Raw genomic sequence first — 19,390 nt, forward strand, 5'->3', positions numbered from 1 at the left:
TAACTTCATAGCACCCACCCAGCTGTATAGAAACTCCGTCATGCTAGCTAGCACGCAGTACGGAAAAAGTCAGAATAACGAAAATAAACTCCAACTAAACTTGGTTTATATCTGACCCAGAGAGACTGCAGGTCATAACTTCTTACCTGAAGTTCAGTTCACACTTGGACCGGCGGCCGCCTCGGGTCTCTTTTCCTTCTGCGTCCCTTTTCCTCCATCCACCTGCTGGCCTCCACCACTTGCTAATGTTACTGAATCTGTGGAAGCTCCGCGATGGCCACCACACGAAGTAACGAGTAACGACCCTATCTAAATCCCAGTAACGACTAACGCGTTCCTGATTTTGGCATAATAACTAGTTACCGTGCTCGTTACCACAATAATAACGTAGTTACTGTAACGCGTTACTTAATAACGTGTTAGTCCCAACACTGACCATAATAGACCCATTTCTGTAATATACTCACATATCTATATTATTGCTAATATATATTGTAATATATCTATATCACTAAAGCACTTCTGGATGGATGCAAACTGCATTTCGTTGCCCTGTACCTGTGCATGTGCAATGACAATTCTATTCTATTCTATTCTATTCTATTCTATAGCGCGCTCAGGTAGAGTAGAAAAGCCCTCTTGGCCAGATTACTCTTAAAAACACATTTAAAAAAATGTCAACCAGACTTTTAGACTGTATAAATAAAAGATAAATAAAAATCACTTTGCTAAAAACTGATTGGGGCTTCTACCTTGTGACAGAAATGTTGTTTGTGGCCCAAGGAGACTTCATAGCATTCACGAGGGTCACATTTGACATATATTTCACATATTACATGCCAACGTGTTATTTGTGACACTTCAAATATGGGCAGCCACTTCTTGCCAAGAACCGGAAGTCAGTTTTTGGCACAACACCGGTCCACATCAACCACTGAAACCATCTCCTCCAGTTCCCACACAGGCTTCAAACGTGAAGGTCCTCCTCCCTGTGATGTGGTGCAAACCTGAATGCTGCAGCTGAAATGCGGGTTGCACAGTTTTATGTGGCTGCTTTATGTTTTTCAGTCTGAGGCGGAACAACACAGTCGATTCAACGGGTCAAATTTTTACGGTTAATCATTATTTGCCCAGAAGAAGTCCAGAAGCAGTCACGCCCAGTGAGGCGAGGGGAAATAAACGAAGAAATTGACTTCTTCTTCAGCGGTTTAATGGTGGCTGCTGTTCCTTAGTGCGACACCAGCGACAACTGGTGGAGATAGTTATGACATGCAGTAAACCCGACAAATCCCTTTTGCTGCTGCTTTTTTTTTTCTTTATAGATGTTTCGATTATTATCGTTAAAGGGGAGCGTTAAAACAATAAAAGCAACTAACATGGGAGTATATACAGGCGATAAGTTTTTTAAATATAAAAACGGGAAAATCCAACAAGGAAAATGCTCAAATCTGGAGTGAAAAAGGGGCCAATGAAGCTAATCAGGTTCACACATTTAAAGTGCTTGGTGAGTCCCATTCTGTTCTTTGACATAATTAACTATGCGTGATTATTATAAGATAAACGTCCAAAAAAACGTGTGGTGATATACAGCTGATTTACACCACGTTTCATGAAAAAGTTAAGGTCATTACTCTTAATAGAGTTACTGGATCTATTACAGTTGTGTTGCTGTGCTGTTGTTTGTGCTAATCGGTATAGCTAGGATGCTCCTTCATGCTGCTGTTTAATGTGAATAGGAACATTTCTTCGAAGCGTTTCTTCACTTCAGCTCCATTTTTAAGTTTTTTTCCACAAATAAACATGGTAGTGCCAAACCACACCTGTGATTGAGATTTTGAGTTTGAACCTCTGTATGCATACGTGTGTGGTTTATGTGTGTGGTTTATATATTTTCAGACATATATAAACTGTCTGCTTAAATGTTTTTTCTTTCAGTCCCAGTTGTGGCTCATGCACATGCACACATGTGTGTCAGTTCATTTCATTTGTATATACAGTAGCATTAGAAATACTCCTAAAGCGGTGGAACACGGCTGATTAGTATTTTCCTCTGTTTCTCTCTTTTGTGACTTGCAGAACAAGAACAACAATTCGAAAGGGGCCGAACAGCAAAGGAGAAAACAAACTTTCGCTTTTCAACAGATAAAAGGCATGATTCGGGTTAAAAAAAGTGCAAGAACGTGCGAAGTGCAGCTGCATGACACAAAAGTGTGAAAACCAGAAAGGCTTTTCCTGCCTCATAGCCTTTCACACACTCCTCTGCTGCTGGTGTCTGCTGCACTTTGGCAAAAAAGGCTCAGATGGGTTTCTGCCACTGAGCCAACATGGAGACTGAGGGGAGGCTGGTACAGTCAATTTACTATGGGAGTATTGGAAGTCAGGACACAGAGCGGCTGCTGGAGAGATTCGGGTATGATGGCAGCTTTCTACTGAGAGACAGCAGCACAGTGCGGGGAGCCTACTGTCTGTGTGTGAGGTGAGCTGCCGGAGGAGCGGTACAAGTGTGACCCAAAGTGCCAGTTTTCTTGTAGTTGTGCAAACTTATGAGTTTACTAGGATATTTTTGATTTAATTATGTATGTATTTATGAGTACATATACAGAGCGCTGTGATATTAACTTTGTATTTCACACTGCAGATACAAGGGAGTAACAACTGAGGAGATACTAATTACGCTGTAACAAATACCTTCTTGGTATTTTAAAATAAAAACTACACAAATGATGCTTTACTTATTATAATTAATGATTACTGTTGGATTGGTTTACAAGAAAAAAAGAAACCAGAAAAAACTCACACAGACACTGGGAGTGCGTGTAGACAAGCGTGCACACAGAAAAGCCGTAGTCCCACAACTGGGACACATTTTCACACAACTAGACTGAAATGTGCAAATGCTCTGTGAAAAACAAAATGAAGCAATATAAATCTACAATCTCGGAGTCTGGTTCTGATATTTTAGATTAAAGGAGAAATGCTCAGTTGTCGTTTTCTCAGTTGTTGTAATGACTCAGTATTTTTAGGGGGTGTGGGGTCTATTATCGAGTATCTTAATCCCCGTTTCTTACACTGGGTTTTTGGGCTGCTGGTTGTTATGCATTTCAGTGATATGTGTTTAAAGGTAAGGAAAGCTTTTAGAGAGTGTAACAAGGTAAGTAAAGCTTATTTGTAGTGTGCTTTTCACAGACATGAGAGTCACAGAGCGCTGCACAACAATGAAAACACAATCAATATCAATAGAGAACTAGGTTAAAACAGAAGAAAAGAAAAACATACACAATAAAAGAACATCAACAGGAGTCCCGATTAAACAAAAAAGTTTTTAACTGTTTTTTAGAAAGCTCCACTGAGTCAGCTTAACTGACCTGGAATAATGAACTGTTCTAGAGGTCCTTGGAGTCACAGACTGAAAGGTTGTGTCCTCCCTCGTCTTCAGTCTTTTAAAATTTCATATTTTTCCATGCTGTATATTAAAAATTAGAAATAGTAATTTCCTACTAAACAACAGAACACTACGCAGAATAGAGTACACCAAAAATAATGCTTATTTAGAATAGTTAGGATGCAGCCTGCAGCCCCACTATGTAAGTAGGAAATAATTGACCATTTTTCTAAAACTGTTAAAACGATGCTTGTTACACTCGACATTTTGTGACACTACGTCATTTGATAAATGTTGCATTTAAATAGAACATTTCTAATATTTTATGTTATTTTATTTTATGCTAAATGTAGCATAAATAAAATTACCTGGATAAATAAAAGTACCTGGATTATTGATAATAAAAAAATATTATTAAATCAATTTATTTATTTAATCTTATCTTGATTATAACCACGACTTAAGTCCCACTGTGTAATGAAATGAAAAATTTCATAATCTCCAGTGAAATTATAACTGCTATTATGTAGTACTTGAAAATTATGACAGGAAGTATTTAAGTTATACTTAGGTGAAAGAACTTATGCCCCCATTTAAAAATACATTATAAGCCCTGTATGAAAACATAAGTAAAATAATATAAATAAATAAAAAAGTACTTCCTGCTTTAAAACTTTACCCACAAGCTAAAATTGGCCCCTCTGATTAATATACTGATATTTTACACAGATCGATATCGCTGTTGCACCAATGTTTAAGCAGTATTTTACTCTTATACTTGGCTGTGGTTGAGTTCTTATTGGACTAAAATTTTCACAATGTCATCTCAGTTACGCAGAACCTGAAGCGATCTTTGTTAAATCAGAAAAGCATCCACATTGTTGCATTCGGGGTGGGATACAAATTGCAGTTTTGTTAGAGCCTTTTAAAAAAACAAAAAAACCCCACAAACAAACAAACAAACAAACAAAAATACAGCAATCTTTTGCCAAATCTGAGACACTGAGTGTCACGGCAGGGCACAGCGGTGTGATGATGAAGTGGACCCAAGTGCAGACAGGGAAGGAGACAGAATTGTGTCTTTAAAAAAAAAATGAGCCAGACTGATTAAACACGAAGAACAAAACAAATCAGAGGCGAGCAGGGCAAAAACTAAAGTAAAACCCAAACTGGAAAAACTGAACTATGACCAATCTGTGATAACTATGATAACCAGAGATGGGCAGTAACACGTTACTTGTAACGTGTTACTGTAATCCGATTACTTTTTTCAAGTAACGAGTAAAGTAAGGGATTGCTATTGCAAAAACGGTAATTAGATTACCGTTACTTTCCCGTAGGAACGCTGCGTTACTGCGTTACTAAAACCGTGATTTTTTTGCGATAATGTCTCACGACAGTGACGTAAGCAAGTGCGACATTCATGGCAACAGCTGCGTGCAGATCAACAATGGATGACATATCGAGTGCGGGAGAGAGTATGAGCATGCAGCGTTTAAAGCGTGGAAGTACTGACCTTACTTTGAGTTTGATTCCATAAAAAGTGACAAAAACATTAGTGTCCGTTGTGCGTGGGAAGAAAACTTCTTTTTACAGCGAAAAAACCCCTAAACTTCCAAGCAAGCACCGAGTGCGCTATGACATAATGGGAAACTCACAGAGAAACTCGCGGATTCTTCCACTGACCGCCGCGGCACACCTGCACCAGGGTAAACCTCCACTTCCCCACTCCTGCTTTACAGGTGAAAATAGAGCAAAAGGACCGCTAGTCTTTGACTTTATTTATTTTCTGCTGTGTTTTACTTGCATCTATTTGAAAGAGTGAGTGTAAACACAAAAAATATTTAATTTTATGTGCTGGAATGTGCAGAAAATAGGTTTAAATATTTAAACAAATTTCTTCCAGTCAGAGAATGTTGCATATAATTACATTTTTGCTTGATGCATAAAGTTAAAAGACTAAAACTAATAAAACAAGTTTTAAAAAGAGACTTTTCCATTTGATTACATTTTGTATGATGGATTATGTAGAAAAAGTAGGATTGGGCTGAAAGATCTATTGCTTTATCACCTATTCAGGTTGTAAATTGTGTTTTTAAAAAGTAACTAAGTAATTAATTACTTTTGAAAATAAGTAATCAGTAAAGTACGGGATTACTTTTTGGGGGAAGTAATCAATTACTGATTACTTTTTTCAAGTAACTTGACCAACACTGATGATAACTGACACGAGCATTAAACAGGGACGTGCGAGAAAATATGATGTACAAGAACATGAAACCTGAACACGACCTGAGCAGAATACATGATGAAGGAATACAGATGACCCGACGATGACTAAAAGAAAACACAAAGACCAAATACACACAGAGGTGATTAGGGGAAGTGGAAACATATGGGGAAAACAGCTGACACAATTGAACATCATGACACAACAGGGTAAGGTACATTAAACACAGTAAACATAGAAACAAGACTTTCAAAATAAAACAGGAAACACTGAGAGACGTAGACATGACAACTAGCACAGAAGACAAGAACAGACTCACAGAAGGGGACATAGATGGGAACCTAAACTAGAATAAAACTCAACTAAATCCTAACTAATAATGGCAACACCAGAACTAAGCATATATTCAATATCATATAACAAATCAAAAAATAAAAAGTGAATTCAAAATGCCGGGTCACAGGCCGTGACATTGAGTCCTTAGTAATGCTGGTAGCTCTCTTATACAGGCAGCCAGCATAAATGTAGTCCAGACTGGGCTGTTCTCTGCAGTGTGGCTGGTGTCCCATACTGCGTATGTAGAAATGTAACAAAAGCTGAGTACATGTGGTACATGTGTACGTGTCAGAAGTGCACAATACAATAAGCCTTTAACAACGCCCTCTATTAAAAATATATTTGCCACATGCCGTGACACAATAATTCAGACTGCAACCTTTGTTTTGCAGGGTGATAATACGATAAGCAACAAAAAAAGGAAAATATGACTATACACATCAATCAGATTTGCTCTGGCAACTCGTTTCAGGTTGTGAAACACACATCTGAAATCACTAAATCATCCTCCACCCCAAACCACATTTTGTGTCTCTTTCAGATATGCACTTTCAGATACACCAGATTTTAAAGAAAGTCATTCGGACTTAAGAATTGTCGTTTTTTGTGTTGTTGTTTTTTACAGGAAAGCACCGTTTGTTCACACCTACAGGCTCCTACGCTCTGCCGATGGCTGGTGCCTTCAGGTGGGGGTACACACAGATATAGATCACACACACACAAACACAACATAAGGCGGGCATTTATAGTTTTGTGTATGTGGGATTGTTTCTTTGATTAGCAGGATTCAACAGCCAGATCACCAACATTTAGGACTCTGGAGGCACTAATAGAAGGCTACAGGAGGACTGCTGTAGTTGGAATAGCCCCGCTCACAGATCCCCTGGACAAAACACGAGTACGAAACAGCTTGGGCGAAGGTATGACACACAAATACACACATGCGCATATTTTTCCCTGCTTACACACAGGGCCCATTCACCCACGGAGGCAAAAGCACACCCGTAAACTCATTTAAAATGTCTATGTTGACTCATAATCTATTTAGTCACCTCTAACACAGTCTCACTGATCTCCACCACAGAGTTTCTTTACATGGAAATGAACAACAGCAGCAGCAGCTCTGTGTACTGAGGCCATCGTGCTCTTAATCTCTCAGACGATCAAACCGACAGAAACCACAGCGCCTCGCTCATCTCGTCTGCCCCTGTTTCTCAATTTCTTTGTGTATTTATTTTCAGTTTTTGTGTTGATTTAGTCATGGTTTAAGACATATTTTCAGTAGCCCGCAAACTGCTACTGAAAGATATTTAAATGTTTTAACACACGCCATGAGTGGGAGCACTTTTTTGTTGCTGGTTTTTTGAGTTTTCTTTTGTTTTTGTTTTTTTAATTTTATGCAGTGTCTTTTTCATCAGACCTACGTTCATCGATGTTTGTACCTTTTTGGGTGCATACATCAATGATTTCTGTCCAAATGGTGTCAGGCTTAATGTAATGTTTTATGTTGTAGAAGTTTTGACAAGTGCTGTATTTGGATCAAGATTGTTGACGTTTGTTTGCATTCTGTCTCGTTGAGAAAGTCGTGTACAGTGAACTGTTTGAGTTCTGGTTTATCGGTTTATGCTCGCTCATTGTAACGACGTAGCAAACGCAGCAGAGCAGGAAAGGTAGACCGTGAAATCTATTGTGAGCACCAAACTTTCTGGCGCAACGACTTTAATTGTTCATTTATTTTTTTTCATTTTCACAGATCTCAATAACTGACAACATGTGATAGCAGGTCTGAAAATGACTTTATGGTATGAAATCTGTTAAACTTATGCTACTAATTAAATGTTAATATATTTAAAAACTATCTCAGATCAATTATAGGAGTTTTGTATAGAATTCTGTGACTGTGAAATGTATACAAACAGTAAATTCTGGGTGGAAATGTGCAAATTTCTTTTCTTATGGACAGGTAGAAGATGGATAATAAAACAAACAGAGCTTCTCGTCTTGCGCGAATCAGCTGCAACTCTTGCCAACACCTTCATTCATTAAGGGCAGTTTAAAACAAGATGCTTTAAAGCTAATACAGCTGTTCTGCCAGTGGTTTTTCCCCACTGATGCTGTGGACAAGCCTGCACACTTTCTTGTTCCTGTCAGACATTCATGCTGCAAAAGCTGAGTAACATAAACACGTAAAAAAAGTGTAACAGAGGAGGGGCAAGCATAAATGAGGTAATTAAAAAAAACATGTAAGTATGACAAGTAATTCCAAACAGCTCAAAAAATATTAGCATCCACTCAAATGGTTCCTGTACAGATTAGCAAGCAGTGTTTTTGCTAGCTAAAGATACAGTTGTTGTGTCTTTAAGGGAGAAAAGTAAGGTTAATGTGTAATAAATGTAATCTGAGGGATGACAAAAGCTGAAAGAAAGAGGACACAAGAGCTGTGTCCCAAATGTAGGCTGCATCCTTCGGAGGCTGCATTTGATGGCCGATTACGTCACAGCCAGGTGACGAAGGCTGTCCCAATCCGTCGACTACTTCAAATGCGTCCTTCATTTCCCCGAATTTGAAGGATCGGTCGGGTGTGTCCTTTGTGGCCCACCATATCCCAGAATTCATAGCGCGGCCCGGCCAATTTCAGTTTCCAACGATAAATGTAAAGCTTACGTGTAATGTCCCACATTAAGACAGGAGATCTGTACACGATGAGTTGCTCTTAGTTATCTGATTATATCTTGTTGAAAATATCTTTTAATTAAAAAAATTGCTGCTTAATACTATTCAAAGCCCAGTAGCGAAAGGTTGATCTTCAACATGTAATAAAGGCAGATGTAAGCAGTCAGTCTTGCAGCCTTTATTTCTGCCTGCTCATGTTTCTAAAGCAGAATCGCTATGGTGATCGCCATGAAATCTCTTTAGGCCGGTGTGTGGAACTGTAGCCTTTCTGTTGTTAGCTGGTAATTATGTAAAGGTGGATTTAAGGTCATTTTACAGATTAGAAAAGTTATGTAAAGAATTAACATCTCCAATCAGTATTTATGCTACATGGTGGAAAAGTAATCAGTAATACATTGTGTAATACTTATACTTGTAATAGGTTCATGGCTGCTGAGCAGCAGGACTTCCTTCTAGAAGGAGTCCAGAATTTAAAATTTCTAAATTAAAAAGCTGATGATATTCTTTAGTTACAGTTTTGTTTTCCTAATTCCAGCTTTATAAAATCTTTATAATGTCTATGAATTGGACAGCAGCCATGGCGGCTAATATAACATTTTCCTATATACTTTACAATGATGTAAATCCACCATGACCAGTAAAGACCAGAAAAAAGCACATGAAGAAAACACATTTACTGGTGCTCACAGTTCACAGTAGAAAGGTTTTGTGACTTATTTCTAAGTGACTCATTTTCCCACGCTGCACTGCTACACCAGAATGTAGAGCTGCCTCACCTTAGCCCCTGGCAATAGTTTAGCGTATTTTTCGGACCATAAGGGGCACCGGATTATAAGACGCATTAAGTGAAACAAAACAGTCAGATAAGTCAAACCTGACTCGACTCATTCTTCGTGCTTCCTCCAAGTCTGTACCACTGATTCAATAATGTTGAATTCTCTTGCAGCTGCTCTATCCGGTCTTTAAGTGATGACATGACGAATCCTGCTTCCGGGCCTAAAGTAGTCTGCATTTAATATGGCTTTTGTGTTGTTAACATGTTTAATGTTATGTATTTTCTTCTATTTAATCTCAAAAAGCTCCTAAAAACAGTCAGTGATCACTGTTGACCTCCCTCGGCTTTATTACCGCTAATCATTTATTTAAGCTCAGTTTTTAAAACCTTACGATGTAACTACAGCCCAGCCCATGCAGCAGTATATGAATGACTAACCTCGTATTCTGGATGGATTATCTCAGTTGTTCTCCTGGCTGAAGTTTGGTCCGTTTACAGCATTCTGCCATGCGATTACATTTGGTCCCGACCACCGAGAAACCTCACGTTAACTTTTATCAAGTGGAAAAAAGTTAGTGTGTTTATATTATGCTCACATAGCTGTGTCGCTAGCGGTCACGTAGCACATCATTATATACCAGCTAGCCAAACTTCAGTTACCCTACAAACGTCACTGCTGTGTAGTTTTCTGTCTTCATTTATGTTGGAAGTGATAAGAAAGCTGTACGTTTGAATTTGTTTCCAAAATCCCTGTCAGGACATGCTATATTGTATTTAGATGGAAGCGAGCTAACTTCCTGCTAACTTCTAACTCCGTTAAATGTCATAAATTCCGTTTTCATGGATGCCTGGATGTTAAACTCAATTGTTACACTTGGTAGAGCAGAACGCTGATCATTCAACTCTCAGTGATGCCACAGTGATCGTTTGACTTAGGGACCTGCAGCGGAGTTTGAGCCCAGATACGACTAGTGACGTCAGACTTAAAGAACGGATTCCCATGTTGTTGCAGTATATTAATGCAAACCTCATATTGTGGATGGATTATCTCAGTTGTTCTCCTGACTGAAGTTTGGTCTGTTATACCCCGCGAGGCTCCTGACTACGGTAGCCGTAATGATCCAACAATCCATCAAGAACTGTGGCTTTGTAGCTTACCAATGTCATACTAAAACATTTTTTGACAGATTAATGAGTGCCGTGTACCACATAAAACTGGCTAGAGGTCATAATACATACAATACATAATACATAACACAATACACAAGACACACTGGATTATAAGGTGCACTGTCCATTTTTGAGAAAATTAAAGGATTTTAAGTGTGCCTTATAGTCCAAAAAATACGGTACGTGTTAATGCTCAAATACTCAGCGATACACTGACTATGTTGTGTACAAGTTTGAATTTGGCTTTCGTTTTGATCACATACTAGCCAAAACTATCTGGCATGCTATCACTAGACAAAATCTATTCACAAAAAATACCAACACAGAAGTTCCATCATTGTAGTGGTTGCCTCTACAGAGCTACAATTTCCCATGATCACACATTGATAGATAAACTTAAAGTGTGGTGAAAATCCATCTTAGCACCTCTAAGCGTCATCAGGTTGATCACAGTCTATATCTTGTTTTCAATCTTTACAATAACCAAAGTGCAAAAACCACACAATAAACTGCTGTTGTGTTTCTCAGCCTGCAACGGTTCAACATTTGTTTACTTTTAGGAGAAAATTGAATGTTTTGTTACTGTTACGGTGCGCTAAGGTAAGTATAACAGCTTCACATACACAACTGTAGTTTTAAGCATGTAAATCTCTGATACGAAAACAGGTATCTCCTGTTCAGAAATTCAAACTTCTTCTTTGAGGTTAACTTGGCTTTATTCACATTTTGTTTAAAATCCTCACATTTTATCAAGGCTGGCTTGACTCCCATGGCTGACCCATGTTCTTGTGTCCCCTTTAGTCCTCATCTTCTTTTTATTTTAATTTGCACTTTTAATAGTTCTCTAAATATACCATATTTGCTTTTCTTGGGATGCACTTAAGAGGCTAAACTACTCCAAATTCACCACTCGTCTAAAAAGAAGGCTTAAGACGAATGAGGCTGTGTGAATGAGATTCAAAACAGCTAATGAATATTCATCCCCCAACCTTATTTCACATATTAAAAAAAGACATACAAAGTTAACCTTTGTGCTGTTGTTACATTGGTATGCACTCTTTATATGTATCAAAAGGTATAAAAGGTATATATAGATCTGAAAGGCTAGATTACAAGGCTATACATAGAAACGCATAAACACAACCTTTGCATGTATTTAACACCTGTATACGCCTCCTGAAATGAAATATCATATAAGAAAAACCAGACAGGCTATACATTTAGATATAATGAAAGTCCTCATTGTTGTTGTTCTTCTTCAACCTGTGCATCCTGTATTACTTCCCAGGGTTTTTCCCAGTGTCTTCAACCTCAGTGATCACTTCTTCAGGCTTAGCCGATGGGATAGAATAGAAAAACTGGCAACACAAAACAGGAAACAAAGCTTTTAAATTTTGTATACACACATCTTTGTGGTTCGAAAAGTGTTAGAAATGTGAGATTGTGTATTCACAGTCTACAATGTACTCACATTAAATGCATCGCTTTTTTCCAGGAAATATTTGTACTTTGCTGGGGGGCGAGGAATCGGAGGAAAAAGGACCTTAGTCACCCTAAAACACACAAGTATACACAAAACGATCCTTGACACGCTTTTAGTTTTAAAAGGGGGGAAAAAACAGATGCAAGGGAGGAAGTGTTTTATCTTGTATCTCCTTTTGCATTCTCCTTATTTGGTTAGTTAACAAGTCAAACCAGGGGATTTTTGCCTGTAGGTTGAAGAACTTTAGGGTGGATGCTGTGGTGTGAAGAAAGATGCCATTCTCTCACTTCTCCTTTTCAACTTTGTTCTTTCACATTTAAAACCAGTTTCACATTTAAAAATCATGACAAAGTGGATCAGAGAGACACAAACAGCTTAAAACAAAACAAACCAGCAAAAGGAGGAGTCACAATACCTCTGATAGCGCACAAACAGCACCAAAGCCAGCAGGCCCATGGGTACTCCGAGACAAATGAAGACTATCACCACAGGCTTGAGCACAGAATCTGACTGTTCCATCGCTACAGATACACAACACAAAAGCACTGTTCATTAAACTGACATGTTGATAATTATAACACTGCATCATCAGCCACTGTTTCAACCACTGCACAAGAAGACATAGAGGACTTACACGGTGTGACAGTGGGACTCCATTCACTCCAGTGATCTGATCCTGAGCAATGCGATGATATTCTTGTCCTCATTCTCACGCTATAGCTGTGTGAAGGATCTACACTTGCCACTGTATGATTTGTATGGTGTTTGGGTAGCCAAGATGTTGTTTTTTCCTGTTTTAAAGAGATTAATCAAAAAATGGTTAATCTCACTTTAACAAGGCCGACTGATAAGATTGCTCTGACTTTGGACTTCAATTAACCCTCTGAGGTCTAAGTATGACTTATCATAACCCTCTTTTTTAAATTGTTTTACAAAGAAACTGAAAACTGAGCTTTTACAATTTTTAAAGCTTAGTTTCTTACAATAAAAACACAGTTTTTATCTTGCAAGGACTGCACCTTTATCTCCTTTTTTGGCATCAGATTGTGGTTATTCTTTGCAGGTTTTCTGTACAGTCTGGGTTAAGTTGACACCTGCTGCATTGGCATGCCCTTAACAGCACTAATCATTGGTTTTTTCCCCCCGTTTTTGCGTTTTTATGAGGACAGAAACATTTTTCAAAGCAGGGGCAGCATTATTATTATTTTGTTTAAAAAAAATAGCCATACATATGGAGCCTTAGACCTCACAGGGTTAAAAAGAAGTTTGTCTTGTTCACTATTCCTGCCACACGTACAAAAAAAACAAAAACAGAATGTTGCATCTGGAATAATGACAGCCTGTGGTGAAGCGTACTGTACCTGATCACGTATTTCCACTTCATTTTCAAAACAGTTAGGATTAACGGCGTTTCTGGTGCGAGGCAGGTCCCATTTTACAATCAGGTTATCATTATTGAACGATGCAGAGATGTTAGCAGGTGGAGGAAGATGCTCTGTCACACACACACATACAAGCACATGATCAGTAAGGTATCTGACAACAACACAACCTAAACCTAACCTCAAGCCTTAGCTTATGTTCTAAAAAGACTTGATTTGTGTAAGGTCAGAACAGTTTTCCACTTTTCCTCAGTCCATTTTAAAATTAATGCCTGCTTTTAATGCACTGCAGAGACCCGAGAGAATATTGATTTTCGGCCGATTCTCAGAATTTTTGATGATATTATGTATCATATATTATGAGGTGTTTCAAAGTCACTGGGAGGAACATCATTCTGAAATTGTTCCACAACTTTGTAAACAAAGTTTTTTGCAGATTGGTGAACCTCTGCCCATCTAAACCTCTGGGAAACACTACCTCTCTTAAGAAGCTCAATCCTGTCACTGAGCTGTTGCCAGTAACAAAATGTTCTTTCAGCTGTTTCTTTTTATTATCCCTTACTTTTCCAGCCTTTTGTTTCCCCATTCCAAAGTTTGAGATGTGTTGCAGGCAACAAATTCAAAATCAGATAATATTTTTCCTGAAATAATAAATCTGTTTAAAAATGTGATGTTTTCTGTGCTCTGCTGTGAATAAAATATGGGTTTATGAGCTTTCCAAACATTCCATCCTTTTTTACATACATTTTACTCAACAACTTTCGATCCAAACTTTTTTTGAATTGGGTTCATATAACTACTCAACACTGTTTGTATAGTATTACCTAGTGTGTCCATGTCATACACGTAGGTGTAAGATATCCAGTTGTGCAGGGACATGTTAAAATGTAAAACTACGCCTGATATTTCCCCACTGACAGTCAAGGACATCGATCCAACTCTTTCCACAAAAGTACGGCTTAGAGACTTAATTACTGTTTCCTCATTACAGACACTGGAAGAGAGAAGTACAGAGTTAAAACAATGTTTAGCGTTCATTGTTCCACATTAAAATGAACCTTTAAAAAAATCATAATACCTGATAAACACAGAGAGCCGAGTATCTTTCTCTAAGGTGTTGAATGACCAGGAGCAGTTGAGCTTATTTGTTGAGTCGAGGAGGCAGATAAACGTCTCCTTTATTTCTGAAAGCGGTTTATGTGAAATCTCCTCTGCTGAATTCTGTATGTTAACCATCTAATACAAAAATTTACAGTTTACAGTTTATTTAAATACCATGCACTGCGTCTGTGAGGTCATTAGAAAACAAAAGTGTTTATACAAAAGCTTATTCTCATTTTCACCTCATACGTGTCTGAAAACTCCTGACAGACATCCAAACCATGGCTTTCAGTCGCTGCTATAAGAAAACACACGTTTAATCTGCAGCACAAATTCTTAACTGATCAGAATTTTGTATTTTTTTTTCTATAAACTGGGTTTTAGAGGAGTCCAGTTTTGATTAGCTTACTGTGTAAAGGAAGCAGGAAACAAAGTCTGACACCACCCAGATTAAAAAAGGTTAAAGTAAAATCATTGTTGAAATAAAGCTCCTGGTATTTCCTGCAAAAATATTTTGATTTTCACATTGCCAAAAGCCATTCTTCTTAAGCGTTTTTTTCCCCTGAGGACATGTTTGCATTGCGATTAATCATCCACCTACCACTTTGAGGGAACCACAAAACCAACGAAGTGGACCAAATTACAAGACGGATCGGAAACACAGCCATGGCCGACCTGAGTGTTTTACACACACACACACACAGAAAGACAGAGACACAGATACACAATAATGAGCATAAAGTCTTCAGCCACCGTACAGTAAACACAGGAACGCCATTGTACCACTTTACAATGAGCAATTTCCTGTGTTTAATACTTCCCCTTTTTACATGCTTACTTGTAGAAGGTGGGTGCTTGTAAGGCGTCTAAGTGGGCACATAATCAACCACAAAGAAACATCTTTTCTCAGATGAGTCTTAATTCTTCACTAGGTTAGTCACTTGTCCATTTTACACTTATTTATACAAAAAAGAAAGACTTGGTTTGGTTTATTCACTCTGTTTATATCTTCTCCCTCAAAAAAAAAAAGACAAGTGGACCCAACTATGACTCACTATGCTGGCGTAACACGCTCTTATGAATTGAGGTAAATTCCCAAGTTTCCTACCAGCTATATTATATTAAAAATTGTGTAAATAGCAATAATAATAAAGTCTCACCTTCTGCTGTCCCTCCTCCGTGTCTTGTGGCTCTCTGTGCTCTCGCTGCCTGAAGACAATGACACATTTCTGGGGAAAGAAGAAGCATGACGTCACATACTGTACTCAGATCCAGGAAACCAAGACTTTCTTTCTGTTTCTTCTTTTTTCTTCATTTGCTCGTAAAGCAGATCAAGCAAAGTGAAACAGGTCAACATCAATGCATAAATATTATCAGCTTCAACAAAGCAAAGCAGATCTATATCAACAAACTAAAGTAGATCAACATCATGTGGTTTTCTAATACAAACCACATAATGTTGATCTACTTTAGTTTATTTGGGTTAAACCACATTTGAGGTAAAAACAATAACAACTAGATGTAATAACGAGACAGAATTACATATAACATCTTTTTGTATAAGATGTTGTCCCCCTGGTTCAGTCTGCTTTTTCTGTCTTTCCTCCACTTTTCTTTCTCTATATGTTAGAATCTGTAATGTATGTTTGCACTGATTGCCGATCACGCTTCAACTGAGTCGTCCTCGGTCAGAAGGAATGGTACTCCACAGTGATGTAGTTCAAATATCTTTACTAAAGAGGTGGCAGATGACATCAACAGGATGTACAGCGTTGGTAGGGAGGCATTACAGTATTCACATGCAGGTAACGGGGGTGTGAGTGTGTATATGGGTATGTGTGTGTGTGGTCATCTGTAAACAGAAAGAACAAACATTTGTATTAACCACTATGGATAGCAGTGTACCCCTTATACAGTACTGTGGGTTTCCAGCTTAATGTTATACAATCTGCCATAACCTCATGGCCACTAGATGGCACCCTAAATGAATTTCTGGCTTGTATATACATTGGCAAACCAGACCTCTGCAGATTGCAACGATTCAGAGAATAAACATAGTAAATAGTTACATCCACCTACAACCACAATGCTTGACAGTAAGTCGTATATGGAATGAAATATGGGCTGAACACAAGGCTGCCTGTAGTAGGCCAAACAAAACGCATCTTAGCGATAGCAACGAGACTAGCCTCTTAGCGATAGCAACGGGACTAGCCTCTTAGCGATAGCAAATTACACAGATAAAGTCAACAAGCCTCACTCTCATCTTACAATACTCACATGGTAAGCACGCACGCAGTATTAACTCACACCGAATGCACGTTAATACGTTACTCCTCCGACACACCTCTCATCTGCGGACTTTTAACAGAATCAGTTAGCTCACAATCTGCAGCTTCAGCCGACCCTGCAGAGAAGTCTCTCCTGTGTTAATATCAACACTTCACCGAGTTCTTTTGATTCCTCAGAGGCATCCGATGGAAGCCAAACACTGCTCAGTAGACCATTTAACACTTTATTTCTCTTTCACATTACTTCTAGAAGGGAGATGCGTCCGGCAAGGCACGTTGCTGCAGATCTCAAAATGGTGGTGTGCCCCTGACAGTTTTATTACAGTTTTATTACGGAGTTTTATTATTCCCTCATTCTAATCTAAACAACAGTGTCTCAGTAACTTTCCACTAGAGATGGTCCCCTCTTACCTACATTTTTCCCAGGCGAGCGTAAGCGAGAGTCTGCAGCGATCTACTACACAAGGAAATATGGTCTATATAACTTTATAACACTTATTATTAATAAAAAGCATAGCATTATTGAGGCACTGAAAAATTATTTATTCCCAACAGCTGATACCTGAAGTATTCACTGGTGTGTTGGATAAATGTCAGGGTTTTCCCACCCAGTTTTATACCTGAGCAGGGGAAGTGTGAGGACAGTCTGCAGGCAGTCACTGACTACACATCTCCCTGTAGACAGTGTTTGTTCTTGATGGAGGCAGTATATTAAATAAGTGCTAAAGTCCATGTAATCCCTGACACATATTAAGTAGTCTAGGACAACCCAAAAGTATAGACCTAATGCTAAATACAATGGCTGGAGGCAGGAAATGAGCAACAACAGTTATTATTTTGTGAAACAGTGAAAATAAAATAAGACACATTTTACAAAATCCACAATAACACTAATAATAAGCCGGCTTAACAAAAACAAACCAAAGAAACACAGTCCCATTGAGCTCAATATTTCAGTTTGTCCTTTTTGGTCATTCGTCAAGTCAAGATTTCTTTTAATTTCAGTTCCTTTTTTTGTTTTGGTTTGGTGATTTGAGTTGTTACCACTTTGGTTTTTTCAAGAGAGAATAATGACATTCTTCAACAAGGGCTCAGGCTGTTTGGGCACAGGTTCGCCATCTCCATTCGGAGAGAATTCAGGAATCAGTTCCAGTTGCTTTATCAACGCAGACAATAAAAAAACCTAGCCAAGATGAGGTATCAGCATGAACAAGGCAAGGGACACAGCCACGTGGCCTCTCTACCTCGTGCTCCCATCAGCTTAACATTAAAGTTTTCAAATTAAGCTACAGGCCGGTGGCTCTGACATCCCACCTGATGGAGACCCTGGAGCAACTGGTCCTGGCTCAGCTTCGGCACCTGGTGAGCTCATCATTGGACCCACTTCAGTTTGCCTACCAGCCTGGCATTGGAGCGGATGATGCCGTCATTCACCTCCTACATCGTTCCCTCGCTCACTTGGAGACCGCTGGGAGCACTGTGAGAATCATGTTCTTTGATTTCTGTAGTGTCTTCAACACCATTCTTCCCACGGTCCTGAAGGACAAGCTGGAGAACTCAGGATTGGACCATCACCTCACTACCTGGATTTTGGACTACCTCACCGACCGATCACAGTATGTGAGGACTCAGGGCTGTGTGTCGGACAGGGTCCTCTGCAGTACGGGGGCGGGTTCTGGCTCCGTTCCTCTTCACCATCTACACTGCAGACTTCTCCCACAACTCCACCCAGTGCTTCCTGCAGAAGTTCTCTGATGACTATGCAATAGTCGGCCTCATCACTGATGGGGACGACAGGGAGTACAGAGGACTGACCCAACACTTTGTGGACTGGTGCCAGCTGAACTACCTCCAGATCAACACTAGTAAAACCAAGGAGCTGGTGGTAGACTTCCGCAGGCACAAACATCCTCCACTGCAACCACTGAAAATCCAAGGTATGGACATTGAGGCTGTGGACAGCTACAGGTACCTTGGAGTTCATCTATGACTCTGTGGTGGCCTCAGCCATCTTTTACGGTGTGGTCTGCTGGGGTGGCAGCATCTCTGCCGGGGACAGGAAGAGACTGAACAGGCTGATCAGAAGGGCCAGCTCTGTTCTGGGATGCTCTCTGGACCCAGTGGAGGTGGTGAGTGACAGGAAAATGGTGGCTAAGCTGTCATCCCTGTTGGACAACATCGCCCACCCCATGCAGGAGACTCTGACAGCACTGAGCAGCTCCTTCAGTGGCAGGCTGTGGCACCCACGGTGTAGGACAGAGAGATTTCGCAGGTCTTTCCTCCCCACTACTGTAAGACTGTACAACAAAGACTCCAACTGATCAAACACACACATCCACACATGTGCAATAACACTAAGTGCAATACTTTTTGCTGGCATCATTGTATTTTTACTCAGTTGTATACAGCATTTGTATTCTATTTTTATCCTATTGTATATTTTATTCTATTTTATTCTACTGTATATAGTATTTTATTTTAGTTTATTCTATTCTGTACAGTTGTGTACTGTATCTATTCTTATTGTATTCTAATTTTTGCTTTATAATTTTTGCACTGTCCACTTC

General features: G+C 39.1%; 2 protein-coding genes across 4 annotated transcripts; one reads left to right on the forward strand and one right to left on the reverse strand.

The window, feature by feature from the left end:
- The first annotated feature begins 826 nt into the window (after nucleotides 1-826).
- Nucleotides 827-8,793, forward strand: LOC309694365 (SH2 domain-containing protein 1A-like). 2 transcript variants are annotated; one of them, XM_082514407.1, is made up of 5 exons: nucleotides 827-1,504; nucleotides 2,077-2,476; nucleotides 6,574-6,634; nucleotides 6,730-6,868; nucleotides 7,033-8,793. In XM_082514407.1, exons 2-5 carry the CDS (start codon nucleotides 2,325-2,327, stop codon nucleotides 7,080-7,082), a joined length of 402 nt encoding a protein of 133 aa, XP_082370533.1. In that variant the 5' UTR covers nucleotides 827-1,504; nucleotides 2,077-2,324; the 3' UTR covers nucleotides 7,083-8,793. The 2 variants fall into 2 exon arrangements, with proteins under 2 accessions (XP_082370533.1, XP_082370534.1); XM_082514408.1 differs by having other exon boundaries at nucleotides 6,733-6,868.
- Nucleotides 8,794-11,257: 2,464 nt separating this feature from the next.
- On the reverse strand, nucleotides 11,258-17,130 carry LOC309693251 (interleukin-5 receptor subunit alpha-like). 2 transcript variants are annotated; one of them, XM_082512313.1, is made up of 12 exons: nucleotides 16,980-17,129; nucleotides 16,813-16,893; nucleotides 15,693-15,761; nucleotides 15,134-15,207; nucleotides 14,775-14,830; nucleotides 14,510-14,667; nucleotides 14,256-14,425; nucleotides 13,411-13,544; nucleotides 12,684-12,840; nucleotides 12,465-12,570; nucleotides 12,038-12,119; nucleotides 11,258-11,924 (listed from the first exon to the last, which is right to left on the reverse strand). In XM_082512313.1, the coding sequence occupies exons 4-12, from the start codon at nucleotides 15,198-15,200 to the stop codon at nucleotides 11,844-11,846; spliced, it is 1,011 nt and encodes a 336-aa protein (XP_082368439.1). In that variant the 5' UTR covers nucleotides 15,201-15,207; nucleotides 15,693-15,761; nucleotides 16,813-16,893; nucleotides 16,980-17,129; the 3' UTR covers nucleotides 11,258-11,843. The 2 variants fall into 2 exon arrangements, with proteins under 2 accessions (XP_082368439.1, XP_082368440.1); XM_082512314.1 differs by having other exon boundaries at nucleotides 14,775-14,827; nucleotides 16,813-17,130.
- Between the last annotated feature and the right edge of the window lie 2,260 nt (nucleotides 17,131-19,390).

Source organism: Aulonocara stuartgranti (assembly GCF_965226115.1).
Source record: "Aulonocara stuartgranti genome assembly, chromosome: 18".
NCBI classification, from domain to species: domain Eukaryota; kingdom Metazoa; phylum Chordata; class Actinopteri; order Cichliformes; family Cichlidae; genus Aulonocara; species Aulonocara stuartgranti.

Coding starts and splice junctions, on each gene's coding strand:
- LOC309694365 (XM_082514407.1), top strand. CDS start 2,325: ATGGAGACTGAGGGGAGGCTGGTACAGTCAATTTACTATGGGAGTATT. Junction 6,635..6,729: donor CCGATGGCTGGTGCCTTCAG/GTGGGGGTACAC, acceptor TTCTTTGATTAG/CAGGATTCAACAGCCAGATC. Junction 6,869..7,032: donor ACGAAACAGCTTGGGCGAAG/GTATGACACACA, acceptor TCTCCACCACAG/AGTTTCTTTACATGGAAATG.
- LOC309693251 (XM_082512313.1), bottom strand. CDS start 15,200: ATGGCTGTGTTTCCGATCCGTCTTGTAATTTGGTCCACTTCGTTGGTT. Junction 12,120..12,464: donor CTGTTTGTGCGCTATCAGAG/GTATTGTGACTC, acceptor TGTGTGTTTTAG/GGTGACTAAGGTCCTTTTTC. Junction 11,925..12,037: donor AAAAAAGCGATGCATTTAAT/GTGAGTACATTG, acceptor TTGTGTTGCCAG/TTTTTCTATTCTATCCCATC.